The sequence below is a fragment of the Hipposideros armiger genome, unplaced genomic scaffold (genome assembly GCF_001890085.2).
Source record: "Hipposideros armiger isolate ML-2016 unplaced genomic scaffold, ASM189008v1 scaffold_1453, whole genome shotgun sequence".
NCBI lineage: Eukaryota > Metazoa > Chordata > Mammalia > Chiroptera > Hipposideridae > Hipposideros > Hipposideros armiger.
This window is the reverse complement of record NW_017732803.1, coordinates 77,487-94,591: the sequence shown is the minus strand read 5'-3', so window position 1 is coordinate 94,591 and position 17,105 is coordinate 77,487. Positions and strand designations below refer to the sequence as shown.

General features: G+C 53.9%; 1 protein-coding gene across 13 annotated transcripts; it reads left to right on the top strand.

The window, feature by feature from the left end:
- The first annotated feature begins 421 nt into the window (after positions 1–421).
- On the top strand, positions 422–16,349 carry ITIH4 (inter-alpha-trypsin inhibitor heavy chain 4). Of its 13 annotated transcripts, none has more exons than XM_019633954.1 (24): positions 422–566; positions 1,756–1,916; positions 3,961–4,065; positions 4,191–4,353; positions 4,492–4,602; positions 5,083–5,211; positions 5,889–6,005; positions 6,254–6,422; positions 6,510–6,635; positions 6,826–7,007; positions 7,103–7,288; positions 9,411–9,550; positions 9,795–9,949; positions 10,243–10,269; positions 10,750–10,803; positions 10,954–11,007; positions 11,177–11,374; positions 11,896–11,964; positions 12,172–12,198; positions 12,266–12,403; positions 13,465–13,639; positions 15,298–15,452; positions 15,585–15,681; positions 16,140–16,349. In XM_019633954.1, the coding sequence occupies exons 1-24, from the start codon at positions 477–479 to the stop codon at positions 16,207–16,209; spliced, it is 2,898 nt and encodes a 965-aa protein (XP_019489499.1). In that variant the 5' UTR covers positions 422–476; the 3' UTR covers positions 16,210–16,349. The 13 variants fall into 13 exon arrangements, with proteins under 13 accessions (XP_019489499.1, XP_019489501.1, XP_019489506.1 ...); XM_019633962.1 differs by having other exon boundaries at positions 423–566; positions 11,336–11,374; XM_019633958.1 differs by having other exon boundaries at positions 423–566; positions 11,252–11,374.
- The last annotated feature ends 756 nt before the right edge of the window (positions 16,350–17,105 follow it).

The following is a 17,105-nucleotide window of genomic DNA, read 5'->3' as shown; positions in this document are numbered from 1 at the left end:
TAGTTCACATTTATTTCAGTGTTCGATATTAGAAGGGTTTTGGGTTTTTATTTAGAAGTTTGGTGATGTTTTTGTGACCAGAAATATGCACTAGGAACCGAACTTGTTTATATCAATTAGTATAGGGTAAAATGTAGGACAAATAAGTTTGTGAACTTCACCACAGTGCGCTTACATGGTAGAAAGTTCACGAACTTAATTGTCTGACCAAGGCATATATCGTTTCGCTTAAAGTTGCATTTCCAAGAACCTAGCAATGATGACATTGGGGACTTACTGTACACGTTCCTGTCCCCAGCCAAGGTCCACGGAACATTTGCAATTTGCCTGCTTATCTGAGGCCACTGCAGTTTTTGGCTTGTAGATCCCAATTTCTCAGAAACTGCCCCCGCAGGGGCGGGGCAGTGAGCAAGTTACTAATTCATTCCCCACTTTCTCTCAGCTTCAGAAGCAGCCTGCCAGGCACTGGAGCCAAAATGAATACTCCAGCCCCTGCCTGTGCCTGTGGCATCGTGCTGGTCCTGCTCTCGCTGCTGACTGGACCCCAGACCACCACTGCTCAAAAGGTAATGGGTACCGTGGGCACCTGTTATGCGCCTGAGTTTGAGTTTTGTGAGCTTGTGAATGAAATAGAGGAGAGCCTGTGTGTGTGCAAGCGTGCGAGTATAAATGAGCGTGGATCAGTGTGTGTGCAAAGAAACAGTGCTGGTCATCCAGCAGGCACTGCCCCGAGGGCTTTATGGGCACTCTCCCATTTTACAGAAGGGCTGATCCTAGTCCCATGTTCAGGTGAGGAAATGCAGCTTAGCAAGTCGCCCCTGGAGGCCAGTAGTGGGGGTGGGTGGGTGGGAATGGGCTTTGTGAGCCCAGCTCTACCTCTCCCTGGCTGAGTGACCTCAAGGAAGTCACTATGCTTTCTCTGTCTCACTTGCCTCATCTGTGAAACAGAATATTAATAGAACCTACTTGGAGGTTTGTTGTGAAGATGAAATCTGTATACTATAAAGTGCTCAGTGCAGTGCCTGGCGTAGAGCAGACACTCACATGTACATACAAGCCACTTGGCCAGTCACCCACCGCTGTGCTAAGCTGTGTGTGCAGCTGAACAGAGCTCGTGTGTACACAAGTGCGCCGTATGCAGAAGGCAGGCAGAAGGTGTGTAAGGCTCCTCATGTGTGTACATGGGGACCTTAGACCTGCGGTGAACAGCGTATGGCTGGGTCAGTGACCTGTGGGATAGGCAGGGCAACTGGGGAGGGTCCGTGGCCGCAGAAAGGGGGCAAAGAAGATTCCCAGCTCTTAAGAGACCTGACCCTCATTATCTCCAGATTCCCCAGCTCCTGTCGGCCCCTGGAGGCAGACTGGCAGGAGCTGTTCTCCCTGATTTCTGTGGAGGCCAAGGTTGCCAGAAATCAGAGCACTTGTTTGCTGCCCTTTCACTGGGCAGAGCTAAGACCATAAGCTTCCTGATCCTGCCAGGGCCAGGATGAACGAGTCCCCTCCCAGGTTCCACCACCCCCTGCATGCTTGGCAGACTGGACCCCTGTCCTGTGGCACTGTCAGGTGGGGAATGAAGCACACTTATTCGAGAGGACGGTCCACACGTGACCTGCCTCGTGGGGTTTTGCCCGAGGCCTGGACAGTGGTTCAGTCGGGGTTGGGAGTCAGGGCTTGGTCTGGGACCTACTTAGAGAGTGTTGCCCCAAGCTCAACTGGCATTGACACAGTCCCACCCCCACTCCTTCATTGGTCCAGAATGACATCGATATCTACAGCCTCATTGTGGACTCCAAGGTTTCATCCCGATTTGCCCACACGGTCATCACCAGCCGGGTGGTCAACAGAGCTGATACTATGCAGGAGGCCACCTTCCAGATGGAGCTGCCCAAGAAAGCCTTCATCACCAACTTCTCCATGTAGGTGCCTGCGTGCCCCGCTTCTCCTCCCTCCTCCCCGACCCTCCACTGTGACACCCCGCTTCCCGATGTAACGTGTCTGTGCAACACGGGGAACCAGAGGCTTTCGCCAGGAACTCCCTACACCCTCAGATGGGTCCGTCCCGCCATCCATCCATTTCTCCTCCCCTCCCTCCTTTCCTCTCTCCCTCCTCTCTATCCGTCCCTCCATTTGTCCTTCTGTCACTCCTAAGTGCTGCCCAGGTAACAGGTGGAAAACCACGGCATCTTTGTGTCTTTGCCTTTGAGGAGTACAGACTTGGGGCAGCCCAAAGCCAATCCCAGGCAGGAGGGAGTCACCAAAAGGCAGATTCCAGCTCAGAATACAGAAAACTTCCTAACCCCTGGGCTACCCCACCATGGAGTGATGGCTTGAGGAGAAGGACCTACTTATCACTGGAAGTTCTAAGCCAGGCTAATCCCCCCACTTTCAGTTGGAATACTACAGAGAGGGCGGTTCTGCTCTGGGTCCGAGGCCGCACTGGGAGGCCCCTGGGGTTTCTGTGGACTCTGTGACCTGGTGATGATACTCACGTTGTCCTCTACTATCCTCCCCTACCCTTCCCCAACTCAGTTTTGCAATGTTTGGTAAATGCAAGAGAACTCTCTCTGTCCCTGGCCCCACAGCACAGGCAGTGATTGAGGACAAGCCAGAGAGAGGCTGATCCCAGAAACTCAGGGAGAGTGACGGGTAAAGCAGAGAGCAAGCGTCTCTCATGCAGGGTCCCCAGTGTACCCTGGAACCTCTAAAAAGCTGCAGTGGGGGCTGGGTCCCTGTGGTTGGCTCCTCCCTCTATCCCTGCCTAACCCCCTCCAGCAGCCCCTGCTTCTCCTAACCCCTGAGCCAGATCTGTGCTGCCTACCTCACAGCATGGGCTTCACAGGCTGCACTCAGCCCCCCACAGGGGTGCCAAAGCTGCCAGACTGCAAGGTTCCGGGCCCAGTGCCTCTGCTGAGAGCCCAGGACTTGCACCACTGTCTGAGCACAGACCCTGTTGCTGCATGAAATAGGGAAGTGGAGGGCAGGGTGCCCTCCTCCCTGACTTGGCTGGGACCCCCACTAGGCATCTGGGAGTTGGAGCCCTCCAGCCCCTGCACCAGCCCCATCTCTAGCCCAGGGTTAAATTATGACCAGGAAGGTCAGGATGGTGGGGAGAAAGAACACTTAGTTCTGACATCCTGGCTGCCCCCTCCCCACTTAGCTCTGCAAACGCCTACCATTTCACAATGCCCCCAGATGGGACAGGCTTATGTTTGCTTGCCACGTCCCTACTCACCCCACAAGGAGATTCTAGGGTCATCTTTTTTCCTCCCAGAACAGCCAAGGCAGTTTTCCAGTCCCAGAGAACGGCCAGTAGGATTGTATCCACACCCCTATGAGTCCCGTCCAACAGTTGTCCAAACCTACTTTCCCAGAAGCCACCGTCTCTGTAAAGTGTCCTGCCCTGTGTTGGTGGGAAGAGGAGACAGCCATGGTGGAGAGAATTCAGAGCCTTTCAGCCCTGTGTCTCCCACTGGCCCGGGATCCTGGCAGCTGCCTCCTCCTCAGTCTGCCTGGACAGAGGGCCCGGTGCAAATGCAGCACAAAGCTCTCGCTGGTGATTGACCGGTTTCTCTGGGAACAGTCAATGAGGTGGAAGGGGCAGCTGGAATGTGGGACCAGACAGACTGGGAGAAGAGAGGCTAGGACTTAGCTCAGCCCTGCCTCCTCTGCAACCTCCCTCCCCTGTCCGTTCAGTAAAACAAACGTTCACTTACCGTGTGCATGCCTCAGGGTAGATGGAGTCCTGGCATACCTTGCAGAGGCTCCCTGCCCTTACCCAGGGTCCTGCACAGAGTCTTGTACACAGTAGGTGCATAATAAATAGGAGTGGGCTCTGGTAAAGGTAGGAGTCACTCTATCAAGAGGCACATCAAGTCCTAGAGAGGCCCCCTGGAGGAGGTGGGATTGGAGTGGGCCGTCCCCATCCCCCCTTGGCTCTCAGCACTTGCCCTTCTGCCTCAGGATCATCGATGGTGTGACCTACCCAGGGAACATCAAGGAGAAGGCTGCAGCCCAGCAGCAGTACAGTGAGGCCGTGGCCAGGGGAGAGAGCGCTGGCCTTGTCAAGTGAGCCCAAGTGGGAGGCGGACCCTGGCTGAGGGCAGGCGGGGGGCGGGGGAGGCAGAAGCTGCCCCTACCTAAGCCCTTTAGCCCTGGTCTGGAGGGGCATACCTGATGCCCTCCTCCCCCAGGGCCACCGGGAGAAAAATGGAGCAGTTCCAGGTATCGGTTAGTGTGGCTCCCGCTGCCAAGGTCACCTTCGAGCTGGTGTATGAGGAGTTGCTCAAGCGGCATCTGGGCTTGTATGAGCTGTTGCTGAAAGTCCGGCCCCAGCAGCTGGTCAAGCACCTGCAGGTACCTGGTGCCGCCTCCTCCCAGGAGGCCTCCTAGATGACCCCTGCTTGGTCAAGGGCGGCCTCTTTTGCCGCTCTGCCTCCTGTGGGGCCTAGCCCTGGCTCCTGGCTAACCCAGTGACCCACTTCTTGCCTCCAGATGGACATTCACATCTTCGAGCCTCAGGGCATCAGCTTTCTGGAGACAGAGAGCACCTTCCTGACCAACGAACTGGCAGATGCCCTCACCGTCTCACAGAACAAGACCAAGGTAAGTCTGCCATGGTCAGCAGGCGAAGATGCCCTGTGAGCCTGGATTTCCAGAGAGTGGGACAATTGGGCAGAATCTCTAAGCTGGATGGACTCTGAGGTCTCTGCCCATGCTGTCATTTGGCAGACGGGGAGAGCAAGACCTAGAGGAGGACAGGGTCCTCCTGGTTTGAACCCTGAGATCAGGGGGAAAGGATTTGGAGAGGACATGGATGTGAGAGTCCCAGGACCAGGGGGAGAGAAGGAAATAGCTGATCAGACACATCCTGGGCTCAGCCTCTGCTTGCACAACAGGAACAGGGGCTCCACGCTCACACCCCCTCCCATGTACGGAGGCCATTATCTGACAGCTCAGCCAGAGATAAAGTTCCCTAGGATTTGACCCAAGGCTGCATCTGGAATTCTCATTTTAGACGGACTGAGGGGTATTGTTGGCCTGGCCTTGCTGCTCCTCCCAACTTCAGCCTTGTCCTTTCTTCAGGCTCACATCCGATTCAAGCCAACGCTCTCCCAGCAACAGAAGTCTCCAGAGCAACAGGACACAGTCGTGGATGGAAACTTCATCATCCGCTATGATGTGAACCGGACCCTCTCTGGGGGGTCCATTCAGGTGTGTGGGCTCTGGGCAAGAAAGGCAAGGCAACCTGGAAATCCATCCACCCTCGAGAGCCTCAGCCTGGATGTTCTAAAAGAAAAGGCAGAGTAACTGCTCCTACTTACCAGTATGCACCAGGGACAGCACAGACAGAAGACAATCAGTTTAGTTATGTTGTCCCTGAAAGAATTCCCTCTCAGAGGCAAAAATGTTTCATCTCTGCTAATGAAGTGCCCTGCAGGGTTTCCCTCATTGCCTTGGCTGCCAGGAAACACAGCTCAGTTTTATGCTCAATTGCATTAGCTTCTTTTGCAGAAGTTTCTAGCATCATTGTGCTTCCCCTTTACTCTATTGATGGATTTTGTTTTTGAAGTCTTCATTCTTTTGATCGATCTCAGATTTATTAAGTCTTTACCATTTAGTGGAAGCTGACTCAAATACTCAAATAAGAGGTAAAGTGTATGTCGGGTCCTAGTGGGCCATACATGAACAGGGAACTTATTCAACAAGAGAGGGGCTAAGACTGAGCCCTCAAAGATGGCAGGCATTTAGGGAGGTTAGCAGTTGGACAGAGGGAGAGGGGCTGGAATGAAGAGAGCATGAGGACCAGAGGATTGGAAGTGAGGAGGCTGTGTGGGACAGAGTAGGGCTGCAGCTCTTGTCACCTGCGATGTGTCTCACTTTGGTCACAGATCGAGAATGGCTACTTTGTGCACTACTTTGCCCCTGAGGGCCTGCCCACGATACCCAAGAATGTGATCTTTGTCATTGATAAGAGTGGCTCCATGCAAGGCAAGAAAATTCAGCAGGTAGGTCACACCATCAGATGCCTCACACCATCAGCTCTGGTCCAGCAGGCAGACCCTCCCTCCTCCATCTTCCTAGGTAGGGGGCTTCCAGGTATTGAGGTTGGTCAGAGTATGGGGAAAGTTCTGCCCCTAGAGCATTCGCCATATCCCCACTCCAGATGCAGGCCCAGGAGTGCAGCCCAAAGGCACAGGAGCCCCCAGTGAGGCTCCACTAAGACACCCACCTCGTCTTCCCTTCCCCTGCCCAGACCCGAGAAGCCCTAATCAAGATCCTAGATGATCTCAGCCCCAAAGACCAGTTCAACCTAGTCAGCTTCAGTGGGGAAGCAACCCAGTGGATGCCGTCACTGATGCCAGCTTCGGCAGAGAACGTGGAGAAGGCCAGGAGCTACGCTTCTGGCATCTGGGCCCAAGGAGGTGAGTGTCTCTGCAGCCCTGCAGGGTGGAGGCTTCCTGGGCACTGAGCCCCGCCTGGGAGCCACCCTGAGAGTGTGTGCCCCTCAGGGACCAACATCAATGGCGCGATGCTGATGGCTGTGCAGCTGCTGGACAAAGCCAACCAGGAGGAGCTGCTGCCCTTTGGGAGCGTCTCCCTTATCATCCTCCTCACCGATGGCGACCCCACCGTGGGTGAGGGCACTGCCAGCAATTCCTGGGCGCGCTGCCCAGAGGGAGCAGCTGGGGCTCCACCCTGGCTTGCTGTGGGACCTGGGATGGGGGTGAGGGGGAGTCCCTGAGGTCCCCCTGGCTCTGAGATTCCAGAAATATCCCTTGAGCAAATTACTGTTTTCTCAACCCCTTCCCAAACCACTGTGTCCAGGGGAGACCAACCCTAAGAATATCCAGAAGAATGTGCAGGATGCCATAGACGGCCAGTATAGCCTCTTCTGCCTGGGCTTCGGCTTTGATGTCAGCTATGCCTTCCTGGAGAAGCTGGCACTGGACAATGGTGGCCTGGCTCGGCGCATCTATGAGGACTCGGACTCTGCCCTGCAGCTCCAGGTGCCAACCTGCCCCCATGGGCTGCCTGAGTGAGGGATGGCTCAGAGAGTTGGGTAGACCCCCGCTCGGCCCTCATGACACCCCCCACCCTGCAGGACTTCTACCAGGAGGTGGCCAACCCACTGCTGACAGCGGTGGCCTTTGAGTACCCAAGCAACACCGTGGAGGAGGTCACACAGGACAACTTCCAGCTGCTCTTCAAGGGCTCTGAGATGGTGGTGGCTGGGAAGCTCCGGGACCAGGGCCCTGACGTGCTCACAGCCAAAGTCAACGGGCATCTGGTGAGTGTGGCCAGCCATCCTGGAGAGCAAGGGCAGCTGGAGCAGGCTTTCGGAGGGGCTCGGTTCAAACCCCCGCCTTGCCACACTCCAGCCGATTGACCATGAGCAAGTTACACAGTGCCCCTTGCCACTTGTGGATGACATCAGTCCCTACTGCATGGCTCATAGTGGAGATTCAGTGAGATGATGTCTTGATTCTCCTGGAGCACCCGTGCTGTGCCTACGTCGGGTAGGCATTCAGTGGCCAGTCTGGGCTGCTAGGTGCCTGGCGTTCCCTCCCATCCTCACACCAGCCCTCTGAAGTTGCACAAAGGCAGGGAGGGCTGCTCCCGCTTCACAGATGAGCAGACTGAGGTCCAAACAGGGCAGGCACCTTGCCCTGGGCCCCACTGCCGCTGGGTCAGGAACTCCGCTCGCCACGTGGTGCCCTGTTCCTGCCCGGCCCTCCCTGCCTCTGTGCCACAGGGGGCCCTCTCATTCCACAAAGAGAAACTGAATCGACACACAAACGAGGAGCTGCCAGTTGGGATGTCCCTGACAGGGCAAACCCGGGGACTCAGAGGAGCAGCACTAGGAGCTCCGACCTGGCCTGGGGGTCAGGGAGGGCTTCCTGAAGGAAGTTCAACAGACGATGGGATGAGTAGGAAGTGGCAGGGGTCAGATGGCGGAGTGATGGAAGAATGTTTCAGGCTTTCATGGCGGGCGGGCAGGCTGTGCAGGGAGAACGGCAGGTGGGCAAGGCAAGCGGACATGAGGGGCCCAGGGCCTAGCTTGAAAGAAGGGGCGAAGTGTCACAATGTGTCACGATGGGCAGTGCATGCCGAGTGGCAGCTCGCTTGGCTTCTTGGCTTCAAACCCCACTCTGCCACCTCCTGGGGGTGAGGAAAGAGAAGTCACCTAATCTCTCTGTGCCTCAGTTTCCTCCTGTGTAAAAGCAAGAGTCGGTCACCTTACCCACCTTGTAAGGGCTGCTGTCTGGCTCAATGTAAACACTCCATACATGTTAGCTGCTGGTATTCTCCTGGAGGCCAGGAGTCCCCAAAGTGCAGAACCCAAGGTGACTCAGGGTAATTCACAAACAAACGGGTCTTTGTTTTAGTAGTTATGTATTTGTTTTAATATGTCTTCTGAAAAAATATAACTCAAACCTCAAACATAAGATTTCGTAGGTAATTTGGCTTGGATGGAGGCTAAATGAAGAGTGTTAGTCTATTTAAAGTTCATTTAAGGGAAGTTCATTTAAGGAAAACCATCAAATACTAGCTGTGCGTGTGGATAGGGCAAAATTTGTGCAGGTGACCTGTGTGGGGCACAGCTTTGGGAGGCTCGGTTCTGGGTGAGAGGCCGAGGAAGGTGGTTTCAGCAGGGGAGGCAGAATCTGACCCACACAGAAAAGGTCTTTGGCTGTTTTGGGAGTTGTGACGAGAGAGGGCTGGGGTTCCTCTGCCCCTGAACCCCATTTCCCAGGCTGCTGGCCAGGTCAGCCTGAGACCAGAAGGCCCTACCCTGGGGAAGGAAGCAGCAGTCCACCCAGAACTTGGGTACATGCCTTACTGTCACCACTGCATAGTGCCCAGCAGAGGGTACCAACTTGGGCAGGGGACAGCTTGTTTGGGCCCCAAATCCAATCAGGGCCATGCCACCTGAGTTCTCTTCTCAGCTCTGCCACTGACTGCTGGGGAATGCGCTGCCCTCTCTGTCCTCAGAGTCTCCATGGTTGAGGTGGGGTGGGCTGTTGTCTGGGGACCCCACTTGCTCCACTGCACTTGCAAAGCCTTCGTGCTGCTGTTTCTGCAGCCTGGGGTCCAGATCCCCATCCACATTTCCCTTTCTCCCAAAGGCTCCATGTGATCTGAGCTCCTGGCTCTGCACCTGCGGCATTGCACCTGGGTTGGTTTCTACCTTTTCTCTCCATCTCCGTCTCATCCTTGGGGGGCTCTGCAACTGAGCCCCTCGTAACCCTAAACTCCTTCCCTATCCTCCAGTCTACTCAAAGGAAATGCGGTCCTCAGGACCTTCCCCAGCTCCAACCAGGTTTATCATGGAAGTGCTCGGAAGTGCCAGGCCAGGTGTGGGCATCAGGCCCTCACTGCTCCTGTCTTGGCTGGGCCCCTCTTTCCAGCTCATGCAGAACATCACCTTCCAAACGGAGGCCAAGGTGGCAGAGCAGGAGAAGGAGTTCCAGAGCCCCAAGTACATCTTCCACAACTTCATGGAGAGGCTCTGGGCGTACCTGACCATCCAGCAACTGCTGGAGAAAATGTGGGTGATCTGTACCCTCAAGGGCCCACCGGGGCAGCCACACTCAGCCTCAGGACCTCCCCAAGCTCTCCACTGGTGGGGCAGGCACAGCTGGCATGGGGCATGGAGAGTTGTAGTATCATGTCTGAGCTCCAGACTCTCCCAGCAGGAACCTGCCCCCACCCCCACAAGGGTCTAGAAGGGAGGGAGAATCTAAGTAGGCCTCCAGGGACTTGCTGAGCCTCTGATGCTTCTCAACCTGCAGAGTTTCCGCATCAGATGCTGAGAAGCAGGCCCTCGAAACTCGAGCTCTGGGCTTGTCACTCAACTACAGCTTTGTCACCCCCCTCACATCCATGGTAATCACCAAACCTGAAGGCCAAGAAGAGTCTCAAGTTGCTGAGAAGCCCGTGGAAAATGGTGGGTGTGAGAGTGGGCTCCTAGCCTCCGTGGCAGCAGAGTTTTGACCCAGCATTCTCCCAGTTCCCAACCAAGATGCTAACCTTGCCACTCAGACTCTCAGGATCCTCAGGAGACTCATCCCATTTCATTGATGTAGAATCTGAGGCCAGGTCTCCCAACACTTCCTTCCCCCAAGTTCTATGTAGTGCTGGGGTTGGGAAGCAACGTTACATATAAGCACTTCAAATTGTTCAAAACCAATCCAACAGTTGTGTCTCTTTCTCTCTTCTCTATTTTTTTGTTTTATCCAGAAAACAGACACAGGGACATCCCCTCAGGTAAGGGCTTAATACATTTAAAGCAGCGGTTCTCAACCTGTGGGTCATGACCCCTTTGGGGGTTGAACGACCCTTTCACAGGGGTCGCCTAAGACCATCGGAAAACAAAAAGATATTTATGTTACGATTCATAACAGTAGCAAAATTACAGTTATAGAGTAGCAACGAAAATAATTTTATGGTTGGGGGTCACCACAACATGAGGAACTGTATTAAGGGGTCGTGGCATTAGGAAGGTTGAGAGCCGATGATTTAAAGGCTGGCCTGGGTGACAGTTGGCTTACAGGGACTAGGACACCAGTCCCACAAGGTTGCTGGCCAGGGCCTGTCCAGCTCAGCCCTGCTGCTGGGAGCGGGAATCATCTGCCCAAGCACACTGATGCATTTTGTCACCTGTTCATTCAGATTTTGGCTGTCCTGGGCCCTAGGGACACAATCTCCATCTGGCTGGATGCACACTTAGGCTTCTCTGATTTCCAGGTCATGCTGTCCTCAGATCTCAGGCCATGGGAAACAGAAAGTTCAGAAAAACAGGTAGCAAAGGAGGAGAGGGAGGCGGCGGGGGCAGATTGACAGAACCTTGGCCACAGACTGGGCTCTGCCCTGGCTGTAGGGATAGTGACTTGCTTGGCTCGCCTGGCTGGTGGCAGGGCTGGGACTCAAAATTCAGGTGTGTCTGATTAGGAAGCGGCTCTGCAGACTCTTGGCTCGCTAACAGAGGAGGCTTTGGAAGACAAGGTAATTTAAAGATCATTGCTGGGGAAGGGGGTGGCCAATATCCTAGCAGAGGGGAGTTCAAGAAGGGCCCATTGTTCCAGCTCAGAATTTCTCCTCGCCATGGGGAGAGAGGCTCTTAGAATGGCAGGTGTGGGGAGATAGCTGGCCTTGCCGTATCCCTCTCCTCAAGTGGGTCTCAGAGCCATGGCTGTGGGGACCCATGACACTGCCCAAAAGAAGAATGCAGGAGTTAACTTTTCTAAAGCTGGAGCTCCTGGGAAGATACCCAGTTTATCAAGATATAAGTCACCTGGACCTGTTCATTATCGTCATCTTCCTTCTCATCCAGTCTATGATATGTCCCCGGTTCTGATGGGAGCAGACTTTGGTAAGCCACTTTCTGACCTCAGAGGGTCTTGTTAACCCAAGGTGATAATTAAACCTGTCCGTAGAGTTGGATGTGAGAAAGCACCAAGCACAGAGGTGGGCACAGACCAGGGAGAGTTTCTGTGAGGCAAGACATTAAAGTCATGTGTCCTATATTTTCACTGAATCAGATTCATCACACTCTGGAGGCTAGCTCAGGATGGAACCTTTTAGAAAGGGAAGGCTTCCTCCAGTCCCAGAACCATCCAAGGTCTCTCAAGCTGTTTCTGATCTCCAAATCTGGACTTAGACACAGCTGCAGAGCCAGGCTGGACTCTGTCTTCTTAGTGTTTTTCCTAATAGAGTGCTCTTCTGTTTGAAAATCTCTTCATAAAGGCTCTCCTTGGTTAGATGTACGTGTGGCAGCGGGTGCAGGGCTGGAACGTGGTGGGTGGCAGGTGGCAGTGATGGCTAGAGGGCGTGCTAGTTGCTCTGAATCCTGACTGCTTTCTCCCTTTCTGTTTCTGGCTGATTCTGCCCTAGGGCCCTCTTTGGAATCAGCCCCCGCTGGTCCCGATGGAGTATTTTATGACATGGATTTAAGAATCACAGGTAACCGCAGACAGGAGCCCCTGCAGGAGACTGCGGCCCTCTAGCAGGGAGACCTGGGTTGGGAGAGCGGGGATCTCTGAGAACCTGTCGTATGGGTTTCTCAGTGTTGACGTGAAGAAGGGACTCTGGCCACACCTGTCCACTACTCCAGCCTTCAACTTCCCCCTGGGAAGGGGATATCTAAACCCAGACTTTTTCTTCTTTCAGAAATAACCATGACAGCCCCACCCCCAGGTAAGCAGCCAGTCCCCCTGAGCCCTTCTCCCCATCCTTGCCCTCCAACCTGCTCTACCTGCCCCAGGAACCTCACCTGCTGTCCCAGCCCCCATCCAGGCTCCTTCTGTCATCCTGCCTCTGCCTGGGCAGAGTGTGGACCAGCTCTGTGTGGACATCAAGCATTCTCAGGGGCCAATGAACCTGCTCTCAGACCCTGACCAAGGTGAGAGGTGCACACCCAGTCATCCACTCAGAGAGACCCAGACACCACTCACCCTCAACTAACCACGCTGGAGACAATAGTGGGTCACCTGCCCATGGGAGCACGTGGGCAGAGCTTGCCTCATGTGGGCCTGTCTGAAGTCAAGGCATGGTCACGCCCCTGAGCACCGACACTTGCACTCATACATTTACCCCACAGGCCTTTCACTGGGTACCACATATTCAGGTCTGGATGGCCTGGCACTCTGGGGCGAACAGGAGTGGGCTTGCCTCTAGGCATCGTCATAATTCAGGGGTGGAGAGATGTAACTGGATGCACATAAGCACAGTGGCCTGTAGTCAGTGCCCAGAACAACGTGGAGACAAGTCCAGAGGAGAAGGCAAGGGCTGTCTGAGGGTCAGGGGTGGTTGCACAGGGTCACACAGGAGAGACAGGGTCTTGGCAGATAGTGGGGTCCACCAGGCAGAGGAAAGGGTAGGCAGAAGCCCAGAGCCCCGAAAGATACTAGTGGGGCTGTAGAGAGTATGGAGGAGGTGAATGGTAGGAGGAGGGAGGTATGCTGGCCAGACCTGCCCCCCAACCCCCAGAAGAGTCTTACTGGTTGAGTTGAGGTGTCAGGTTAGACATGGCAATGGCCAGCACTGAGGGATGCTCACACAAACACAGTCTCCCACTTCAGCAAGCCAGGCCCAGCGTCTGTTTGCTTCCTGAGGGTAGGCACTACTGATTATCCATCTCGCTCTTGGCCATGGGACCTAGCTCAGGACCAGGGGCTTTAGAAATGGCAATTGACTTCAGACAAGATCTCCCTTCTCAGAGGGCTCATCTGAAGGTGGCAATCACTGAGGATTTTGGGGGCCCTTCCATAGCCACATGGAACCAAGGGATGAGTGAAAAGATTGTGGAAACCATGCTGTAGTGTGAGGGAATCCTGGGGAAGGGGTGCCGAGGAGGGGCTGGTGAAGGATGGTTCTGGGGGACATAATCAGGGAAGACCTCCTGTTCAGGCCAGTGCCCAGCTGGGGCCATAGCTCTGACCTCTGAGTTCCTGGCCATCTTAGGGGTTGAGGTGACTGGCCAGTATGAGATGGAGAAGGCCCAGTTTTCGTGGATTGAGGTGACCTTCAAAAACCTCCAGCTGCAAGTCCGCGCGTCCCCTGAGCACGTGGTCGTGACTCGGAACCGAAGAAACTCTGTGTACAAGTGGAAGGAGACACTGTTCTCGGTGATGCCCGGGTAAGCCTCGAGCTGGGTAGCAGCAGGGACCTCTTAGCTGGTGACAGTGCTGACAGGTTGCCTGAGGCCACAGGCCTGGGGATGGGGTGCCTGGGCTGGACATGCATCCTCTGTAGTGGGCTGCACCCACAGCATGAGAAGAAATGCAGAGAGCCTGCACCATACCCCTCCTGATCTAGAGGGCACCAAGGGATTATCCTGGGGACGTGGCTGCCCTCACACCTAACCCAGGTCACTCTCAGTGCAGAGGGGACAGTGTGGTTTGGAACTAGCTCTGCTGCTAATCCTGTGTGACTCTGGGCAAGATGCTTAGCCCCTCTGAGCCTCAGTTTTCTCACTTATAATGGGATAATCACCCCAGCCCTGAATTAGAAGCTAAGGGGAGACCCAATGAGAGAATGTGGCCAGAGGGCACTTTGACCATTAGAAGGAGCGGTGCCCGCTGGGCATGCTGGAGGGCAGCTCTCTATATGCTGAGATAATGAGGACAATAATGAGAATTTCAAGGGCACTGACCCCTAGGGGAGGCTATGAATATTATCCTTAACATACTCTTGAAGCTCTGATGAGGAGAGACAAGTTTATCTGGTGTCAAACACTGGACAGCTGGTGGGTAATGGAGATGGATGTTGACCTTTTCTGGGTGGTGCTGCTGCACTGTAGAGCCTTCCAGAAACAGCTCTCCAGCTCTGGAAGTTACAAGGGGCCTGGGAGAGAGGCCAAGGACCCTGGCCCTGTTTGAGCATTGCCCTCTGTGACACCAGCCTGTGCTGAGTACAAAGAACCTTGTCCATTCCCTCTCACTGAGCCCCTCAGCAGAAACTGGTTTCCACTTGACAAATGAGTTAGCACCTAGCAAATTTGAGAGGCTTACCTGAAAACCTCCCAATTTCATAAAAGATCTTCAAGTTTCTCGTTATCTGATAAATACACAAAGATTGATAGCATTTTTATGCCTTGGACATACACACCAGAAGATGGAATCAAGAATTCCTACTAATCGTAGTGACAGAGAGTCCACATCCTTTCATGAGCTGCAGAAGATACATGTGAAGAAAAACAGACCATACCTCCTACATTGAAACACAAGACAGTGTAATTTTAGTGTAAGTCCATTTAAAATAACCTCAGAATAACACCACGGTCTTATTCAACATGCTTGAAGGAGCCTAACATTCCTAAGAAAACCAAAATGGCAAGCATTTCAAAGATTATTTGAAGTAAAAAAGAAGAGAATAGAATGAGAAGACACTTGCCCTTTTAGAAATTAAAACACACTAATCAAAAGAGAGTAGCACTAGCCATAAAAACAAAAGGGACAGAGTAAATCTATTAGATACCCCCCTGAATCAAATGAAAAGAATTCATGAGAAACCAGAAAGGAATTCTAAGAAAGGAATTCTAAGAAAACTAGAAGGAAAGGAACCATTATTTTGTTTTATAAATGCTGGGATCACCAGATACTAAATTAACTTTGGTCCCAGTTCACTGACGAGGAAACTGAAACCCAGAATATTTAATGGACTTCCCATCCAAGGCCACAACAGGAATTCCTGAGGACAAGTGGGCGGGCCCCCACCGCTCCCGTCCCAGCAGCAAGGTCCCCTGCAGGCCTCTCCATGTCTGCCGTCCTCTCAAGACCCTGGGTTTCTCCACAGCCTCAAGATGACCATGGACGAGGCAGGGCTTCTGCTGCTCAGCAGCCCAGACAGAGTGACCATTGGCCTGCTGTTCTGGGATGGCCCTGGGCAGGGGCTCCGGCTCCTTCTGCGGGACACTGACCGCTTCTCCAGCCATGTCAGCGGAACCCTTGGTATGCTGCCCATGGCCGCAGGCTCGATATCCTCAGAAACTGCCTCCGCCTTTGAACAGGCAGTGCCTGCTCTTCTGCGTGTCTCCCAACCGCCGGCCTTGATCCTTTGCTGACTCGCCCTTTGTCTCCCAGGCCAGTTTTACCAGGACCTGCTCTGGGAGCCCCCAGCAGCAGATGATGACAGCAAGCGAACACTGAGTGTTCAGGGGCATGACCACTCTGCCACCAGGTGATTCAGCGCAAACAGACCACTGCGCCTGGCCAGGAGTGGGGGCTGGGAGGCTGAGAGCTGGTCTTTGGGGGCCACCACTCCCCTGTCCTTGTTGGGGACCTAGAGGTAGCCAAGTGAAAGATTGATGCCTTTAGACATGTCTGACCCAGCTCTCAAGACCCCACAAAGGACTGTCCACTCAGACCCACAGAAAACACACCAGCCCAGAGATCACTAGGGTGAATTGAGGGTCGTAGGAAACTCTCCCTGAATTCTCAGAGCCCTGGACCCTGGAGAACACACATAACTGAGTTCCCTTGGGTGACTAGGCCTTGTCAGCCTGTGCTACAGGGAGTTCTATGGGGCCCCGAAACTCCACCCTCCATGTTCCTGTCCCCAGCTCTCTCCCTCTCTTGCCACCACACCTGAGACTTGCTGATCACCTGTCTGTCTCTCTGTACATCTACCCATCTCAGAGAACTCAAGCTGGATTACCAAGAGAAGGCCCCAGGAACAGAGATTTCCTGCTGGTCTGTGGAGCTGTAGTTCTCATGGGAGGAGTTACGCCTACTCTACTCCCCATGCCGCCTCACTGTGTGCAGATGGCTGTCATCTTATGGAGCCTGGACTGTGAAGGGGAGAGGAGTTCCACTCATTACAAATAAAGAAAGGTGGTATGAGCCTAAGGAGTGGGTGTCTGATTCCATCAGGCCAAGCCCCAGGGCCTCAGAATTGCTTCCTAGACACTTAGCACTGTGTGACAGTAGAATTCCCCACTGACAGCCCCTCAAAGGCCTGTGGCCAATAGGACCATGGAGAGCTTTCAGTCCCTTCCTTTTACAAGGAGGGAAGCTAAGATTTAGAGATTAAACCACCCATTTCACTTGTCACTCCAGCCACAGCTGGGGGTCTAGGGCAAGAGAACATCCTCTGGGAGCAAAAGTGCAGCCTCAGTCCACGAAAACCTGCTTTGATGCCCAAAGAGAGTGAACTGGGTAGAGCTTCTTTACAGGCCAGCTCCCAATCTCTGCAAGCTTTTGGGCCCATTGGCAATGGGATTGGCATGACACTATTTGTTTTCACACCTGTGCTCAGGAGCAGGCCTATCTCCTCACCAGCCTGTGAAGAAGCTAGCACTGGAAGACAAAGGAGACAGTGATGAGGCCCCTGTCCCAGGAGGGAAGCAAGTATCTATTCCCAAAAGCCTCCAGTCTCATGGTGGTGACCTAGGCCCCCAACTCTAAATCCTGGGCTGTTGAGTATCTCCTCTCCTATCCAATGCCCAGGGTAAGGCATTTCAAAGATTCCACCAATTCCTGCATAGGCAAAGTATACTTAAAAAACATGTGGGCCGGCCAAGTGGCACGATGGTTAAGAACTGGCTTGGGATGCCAGAGGGCCCCGGTTCGGATCCCACATATGAGGGCCAGTGACACTGCCCT

Bases quoted from the DNA above. Each gene is read 5' to 3' on its own strand.
- ITIH4 (XM_019633954.1), top strand. From the start codon at position 477: ATGAATACTCCAGCCCCTGCCTGTGCCTGTGGCATCGTGCTGGTCCTG. The intron at 7,289-9,410 runs GTGAGTGTGGCC...CCCTCTTTCCAG, and splicing joins CCAAAGTCAACGGGCATCTG to CTCATGCAGAACATCACCTT. The intron at 10,270-10,749 runs GTAAGGGCTTAA...TCTGATTTCCAG, and splicing joins ACACAGGGACATCCCCTCAG to GTCATGCTGTCCTCAGATCT.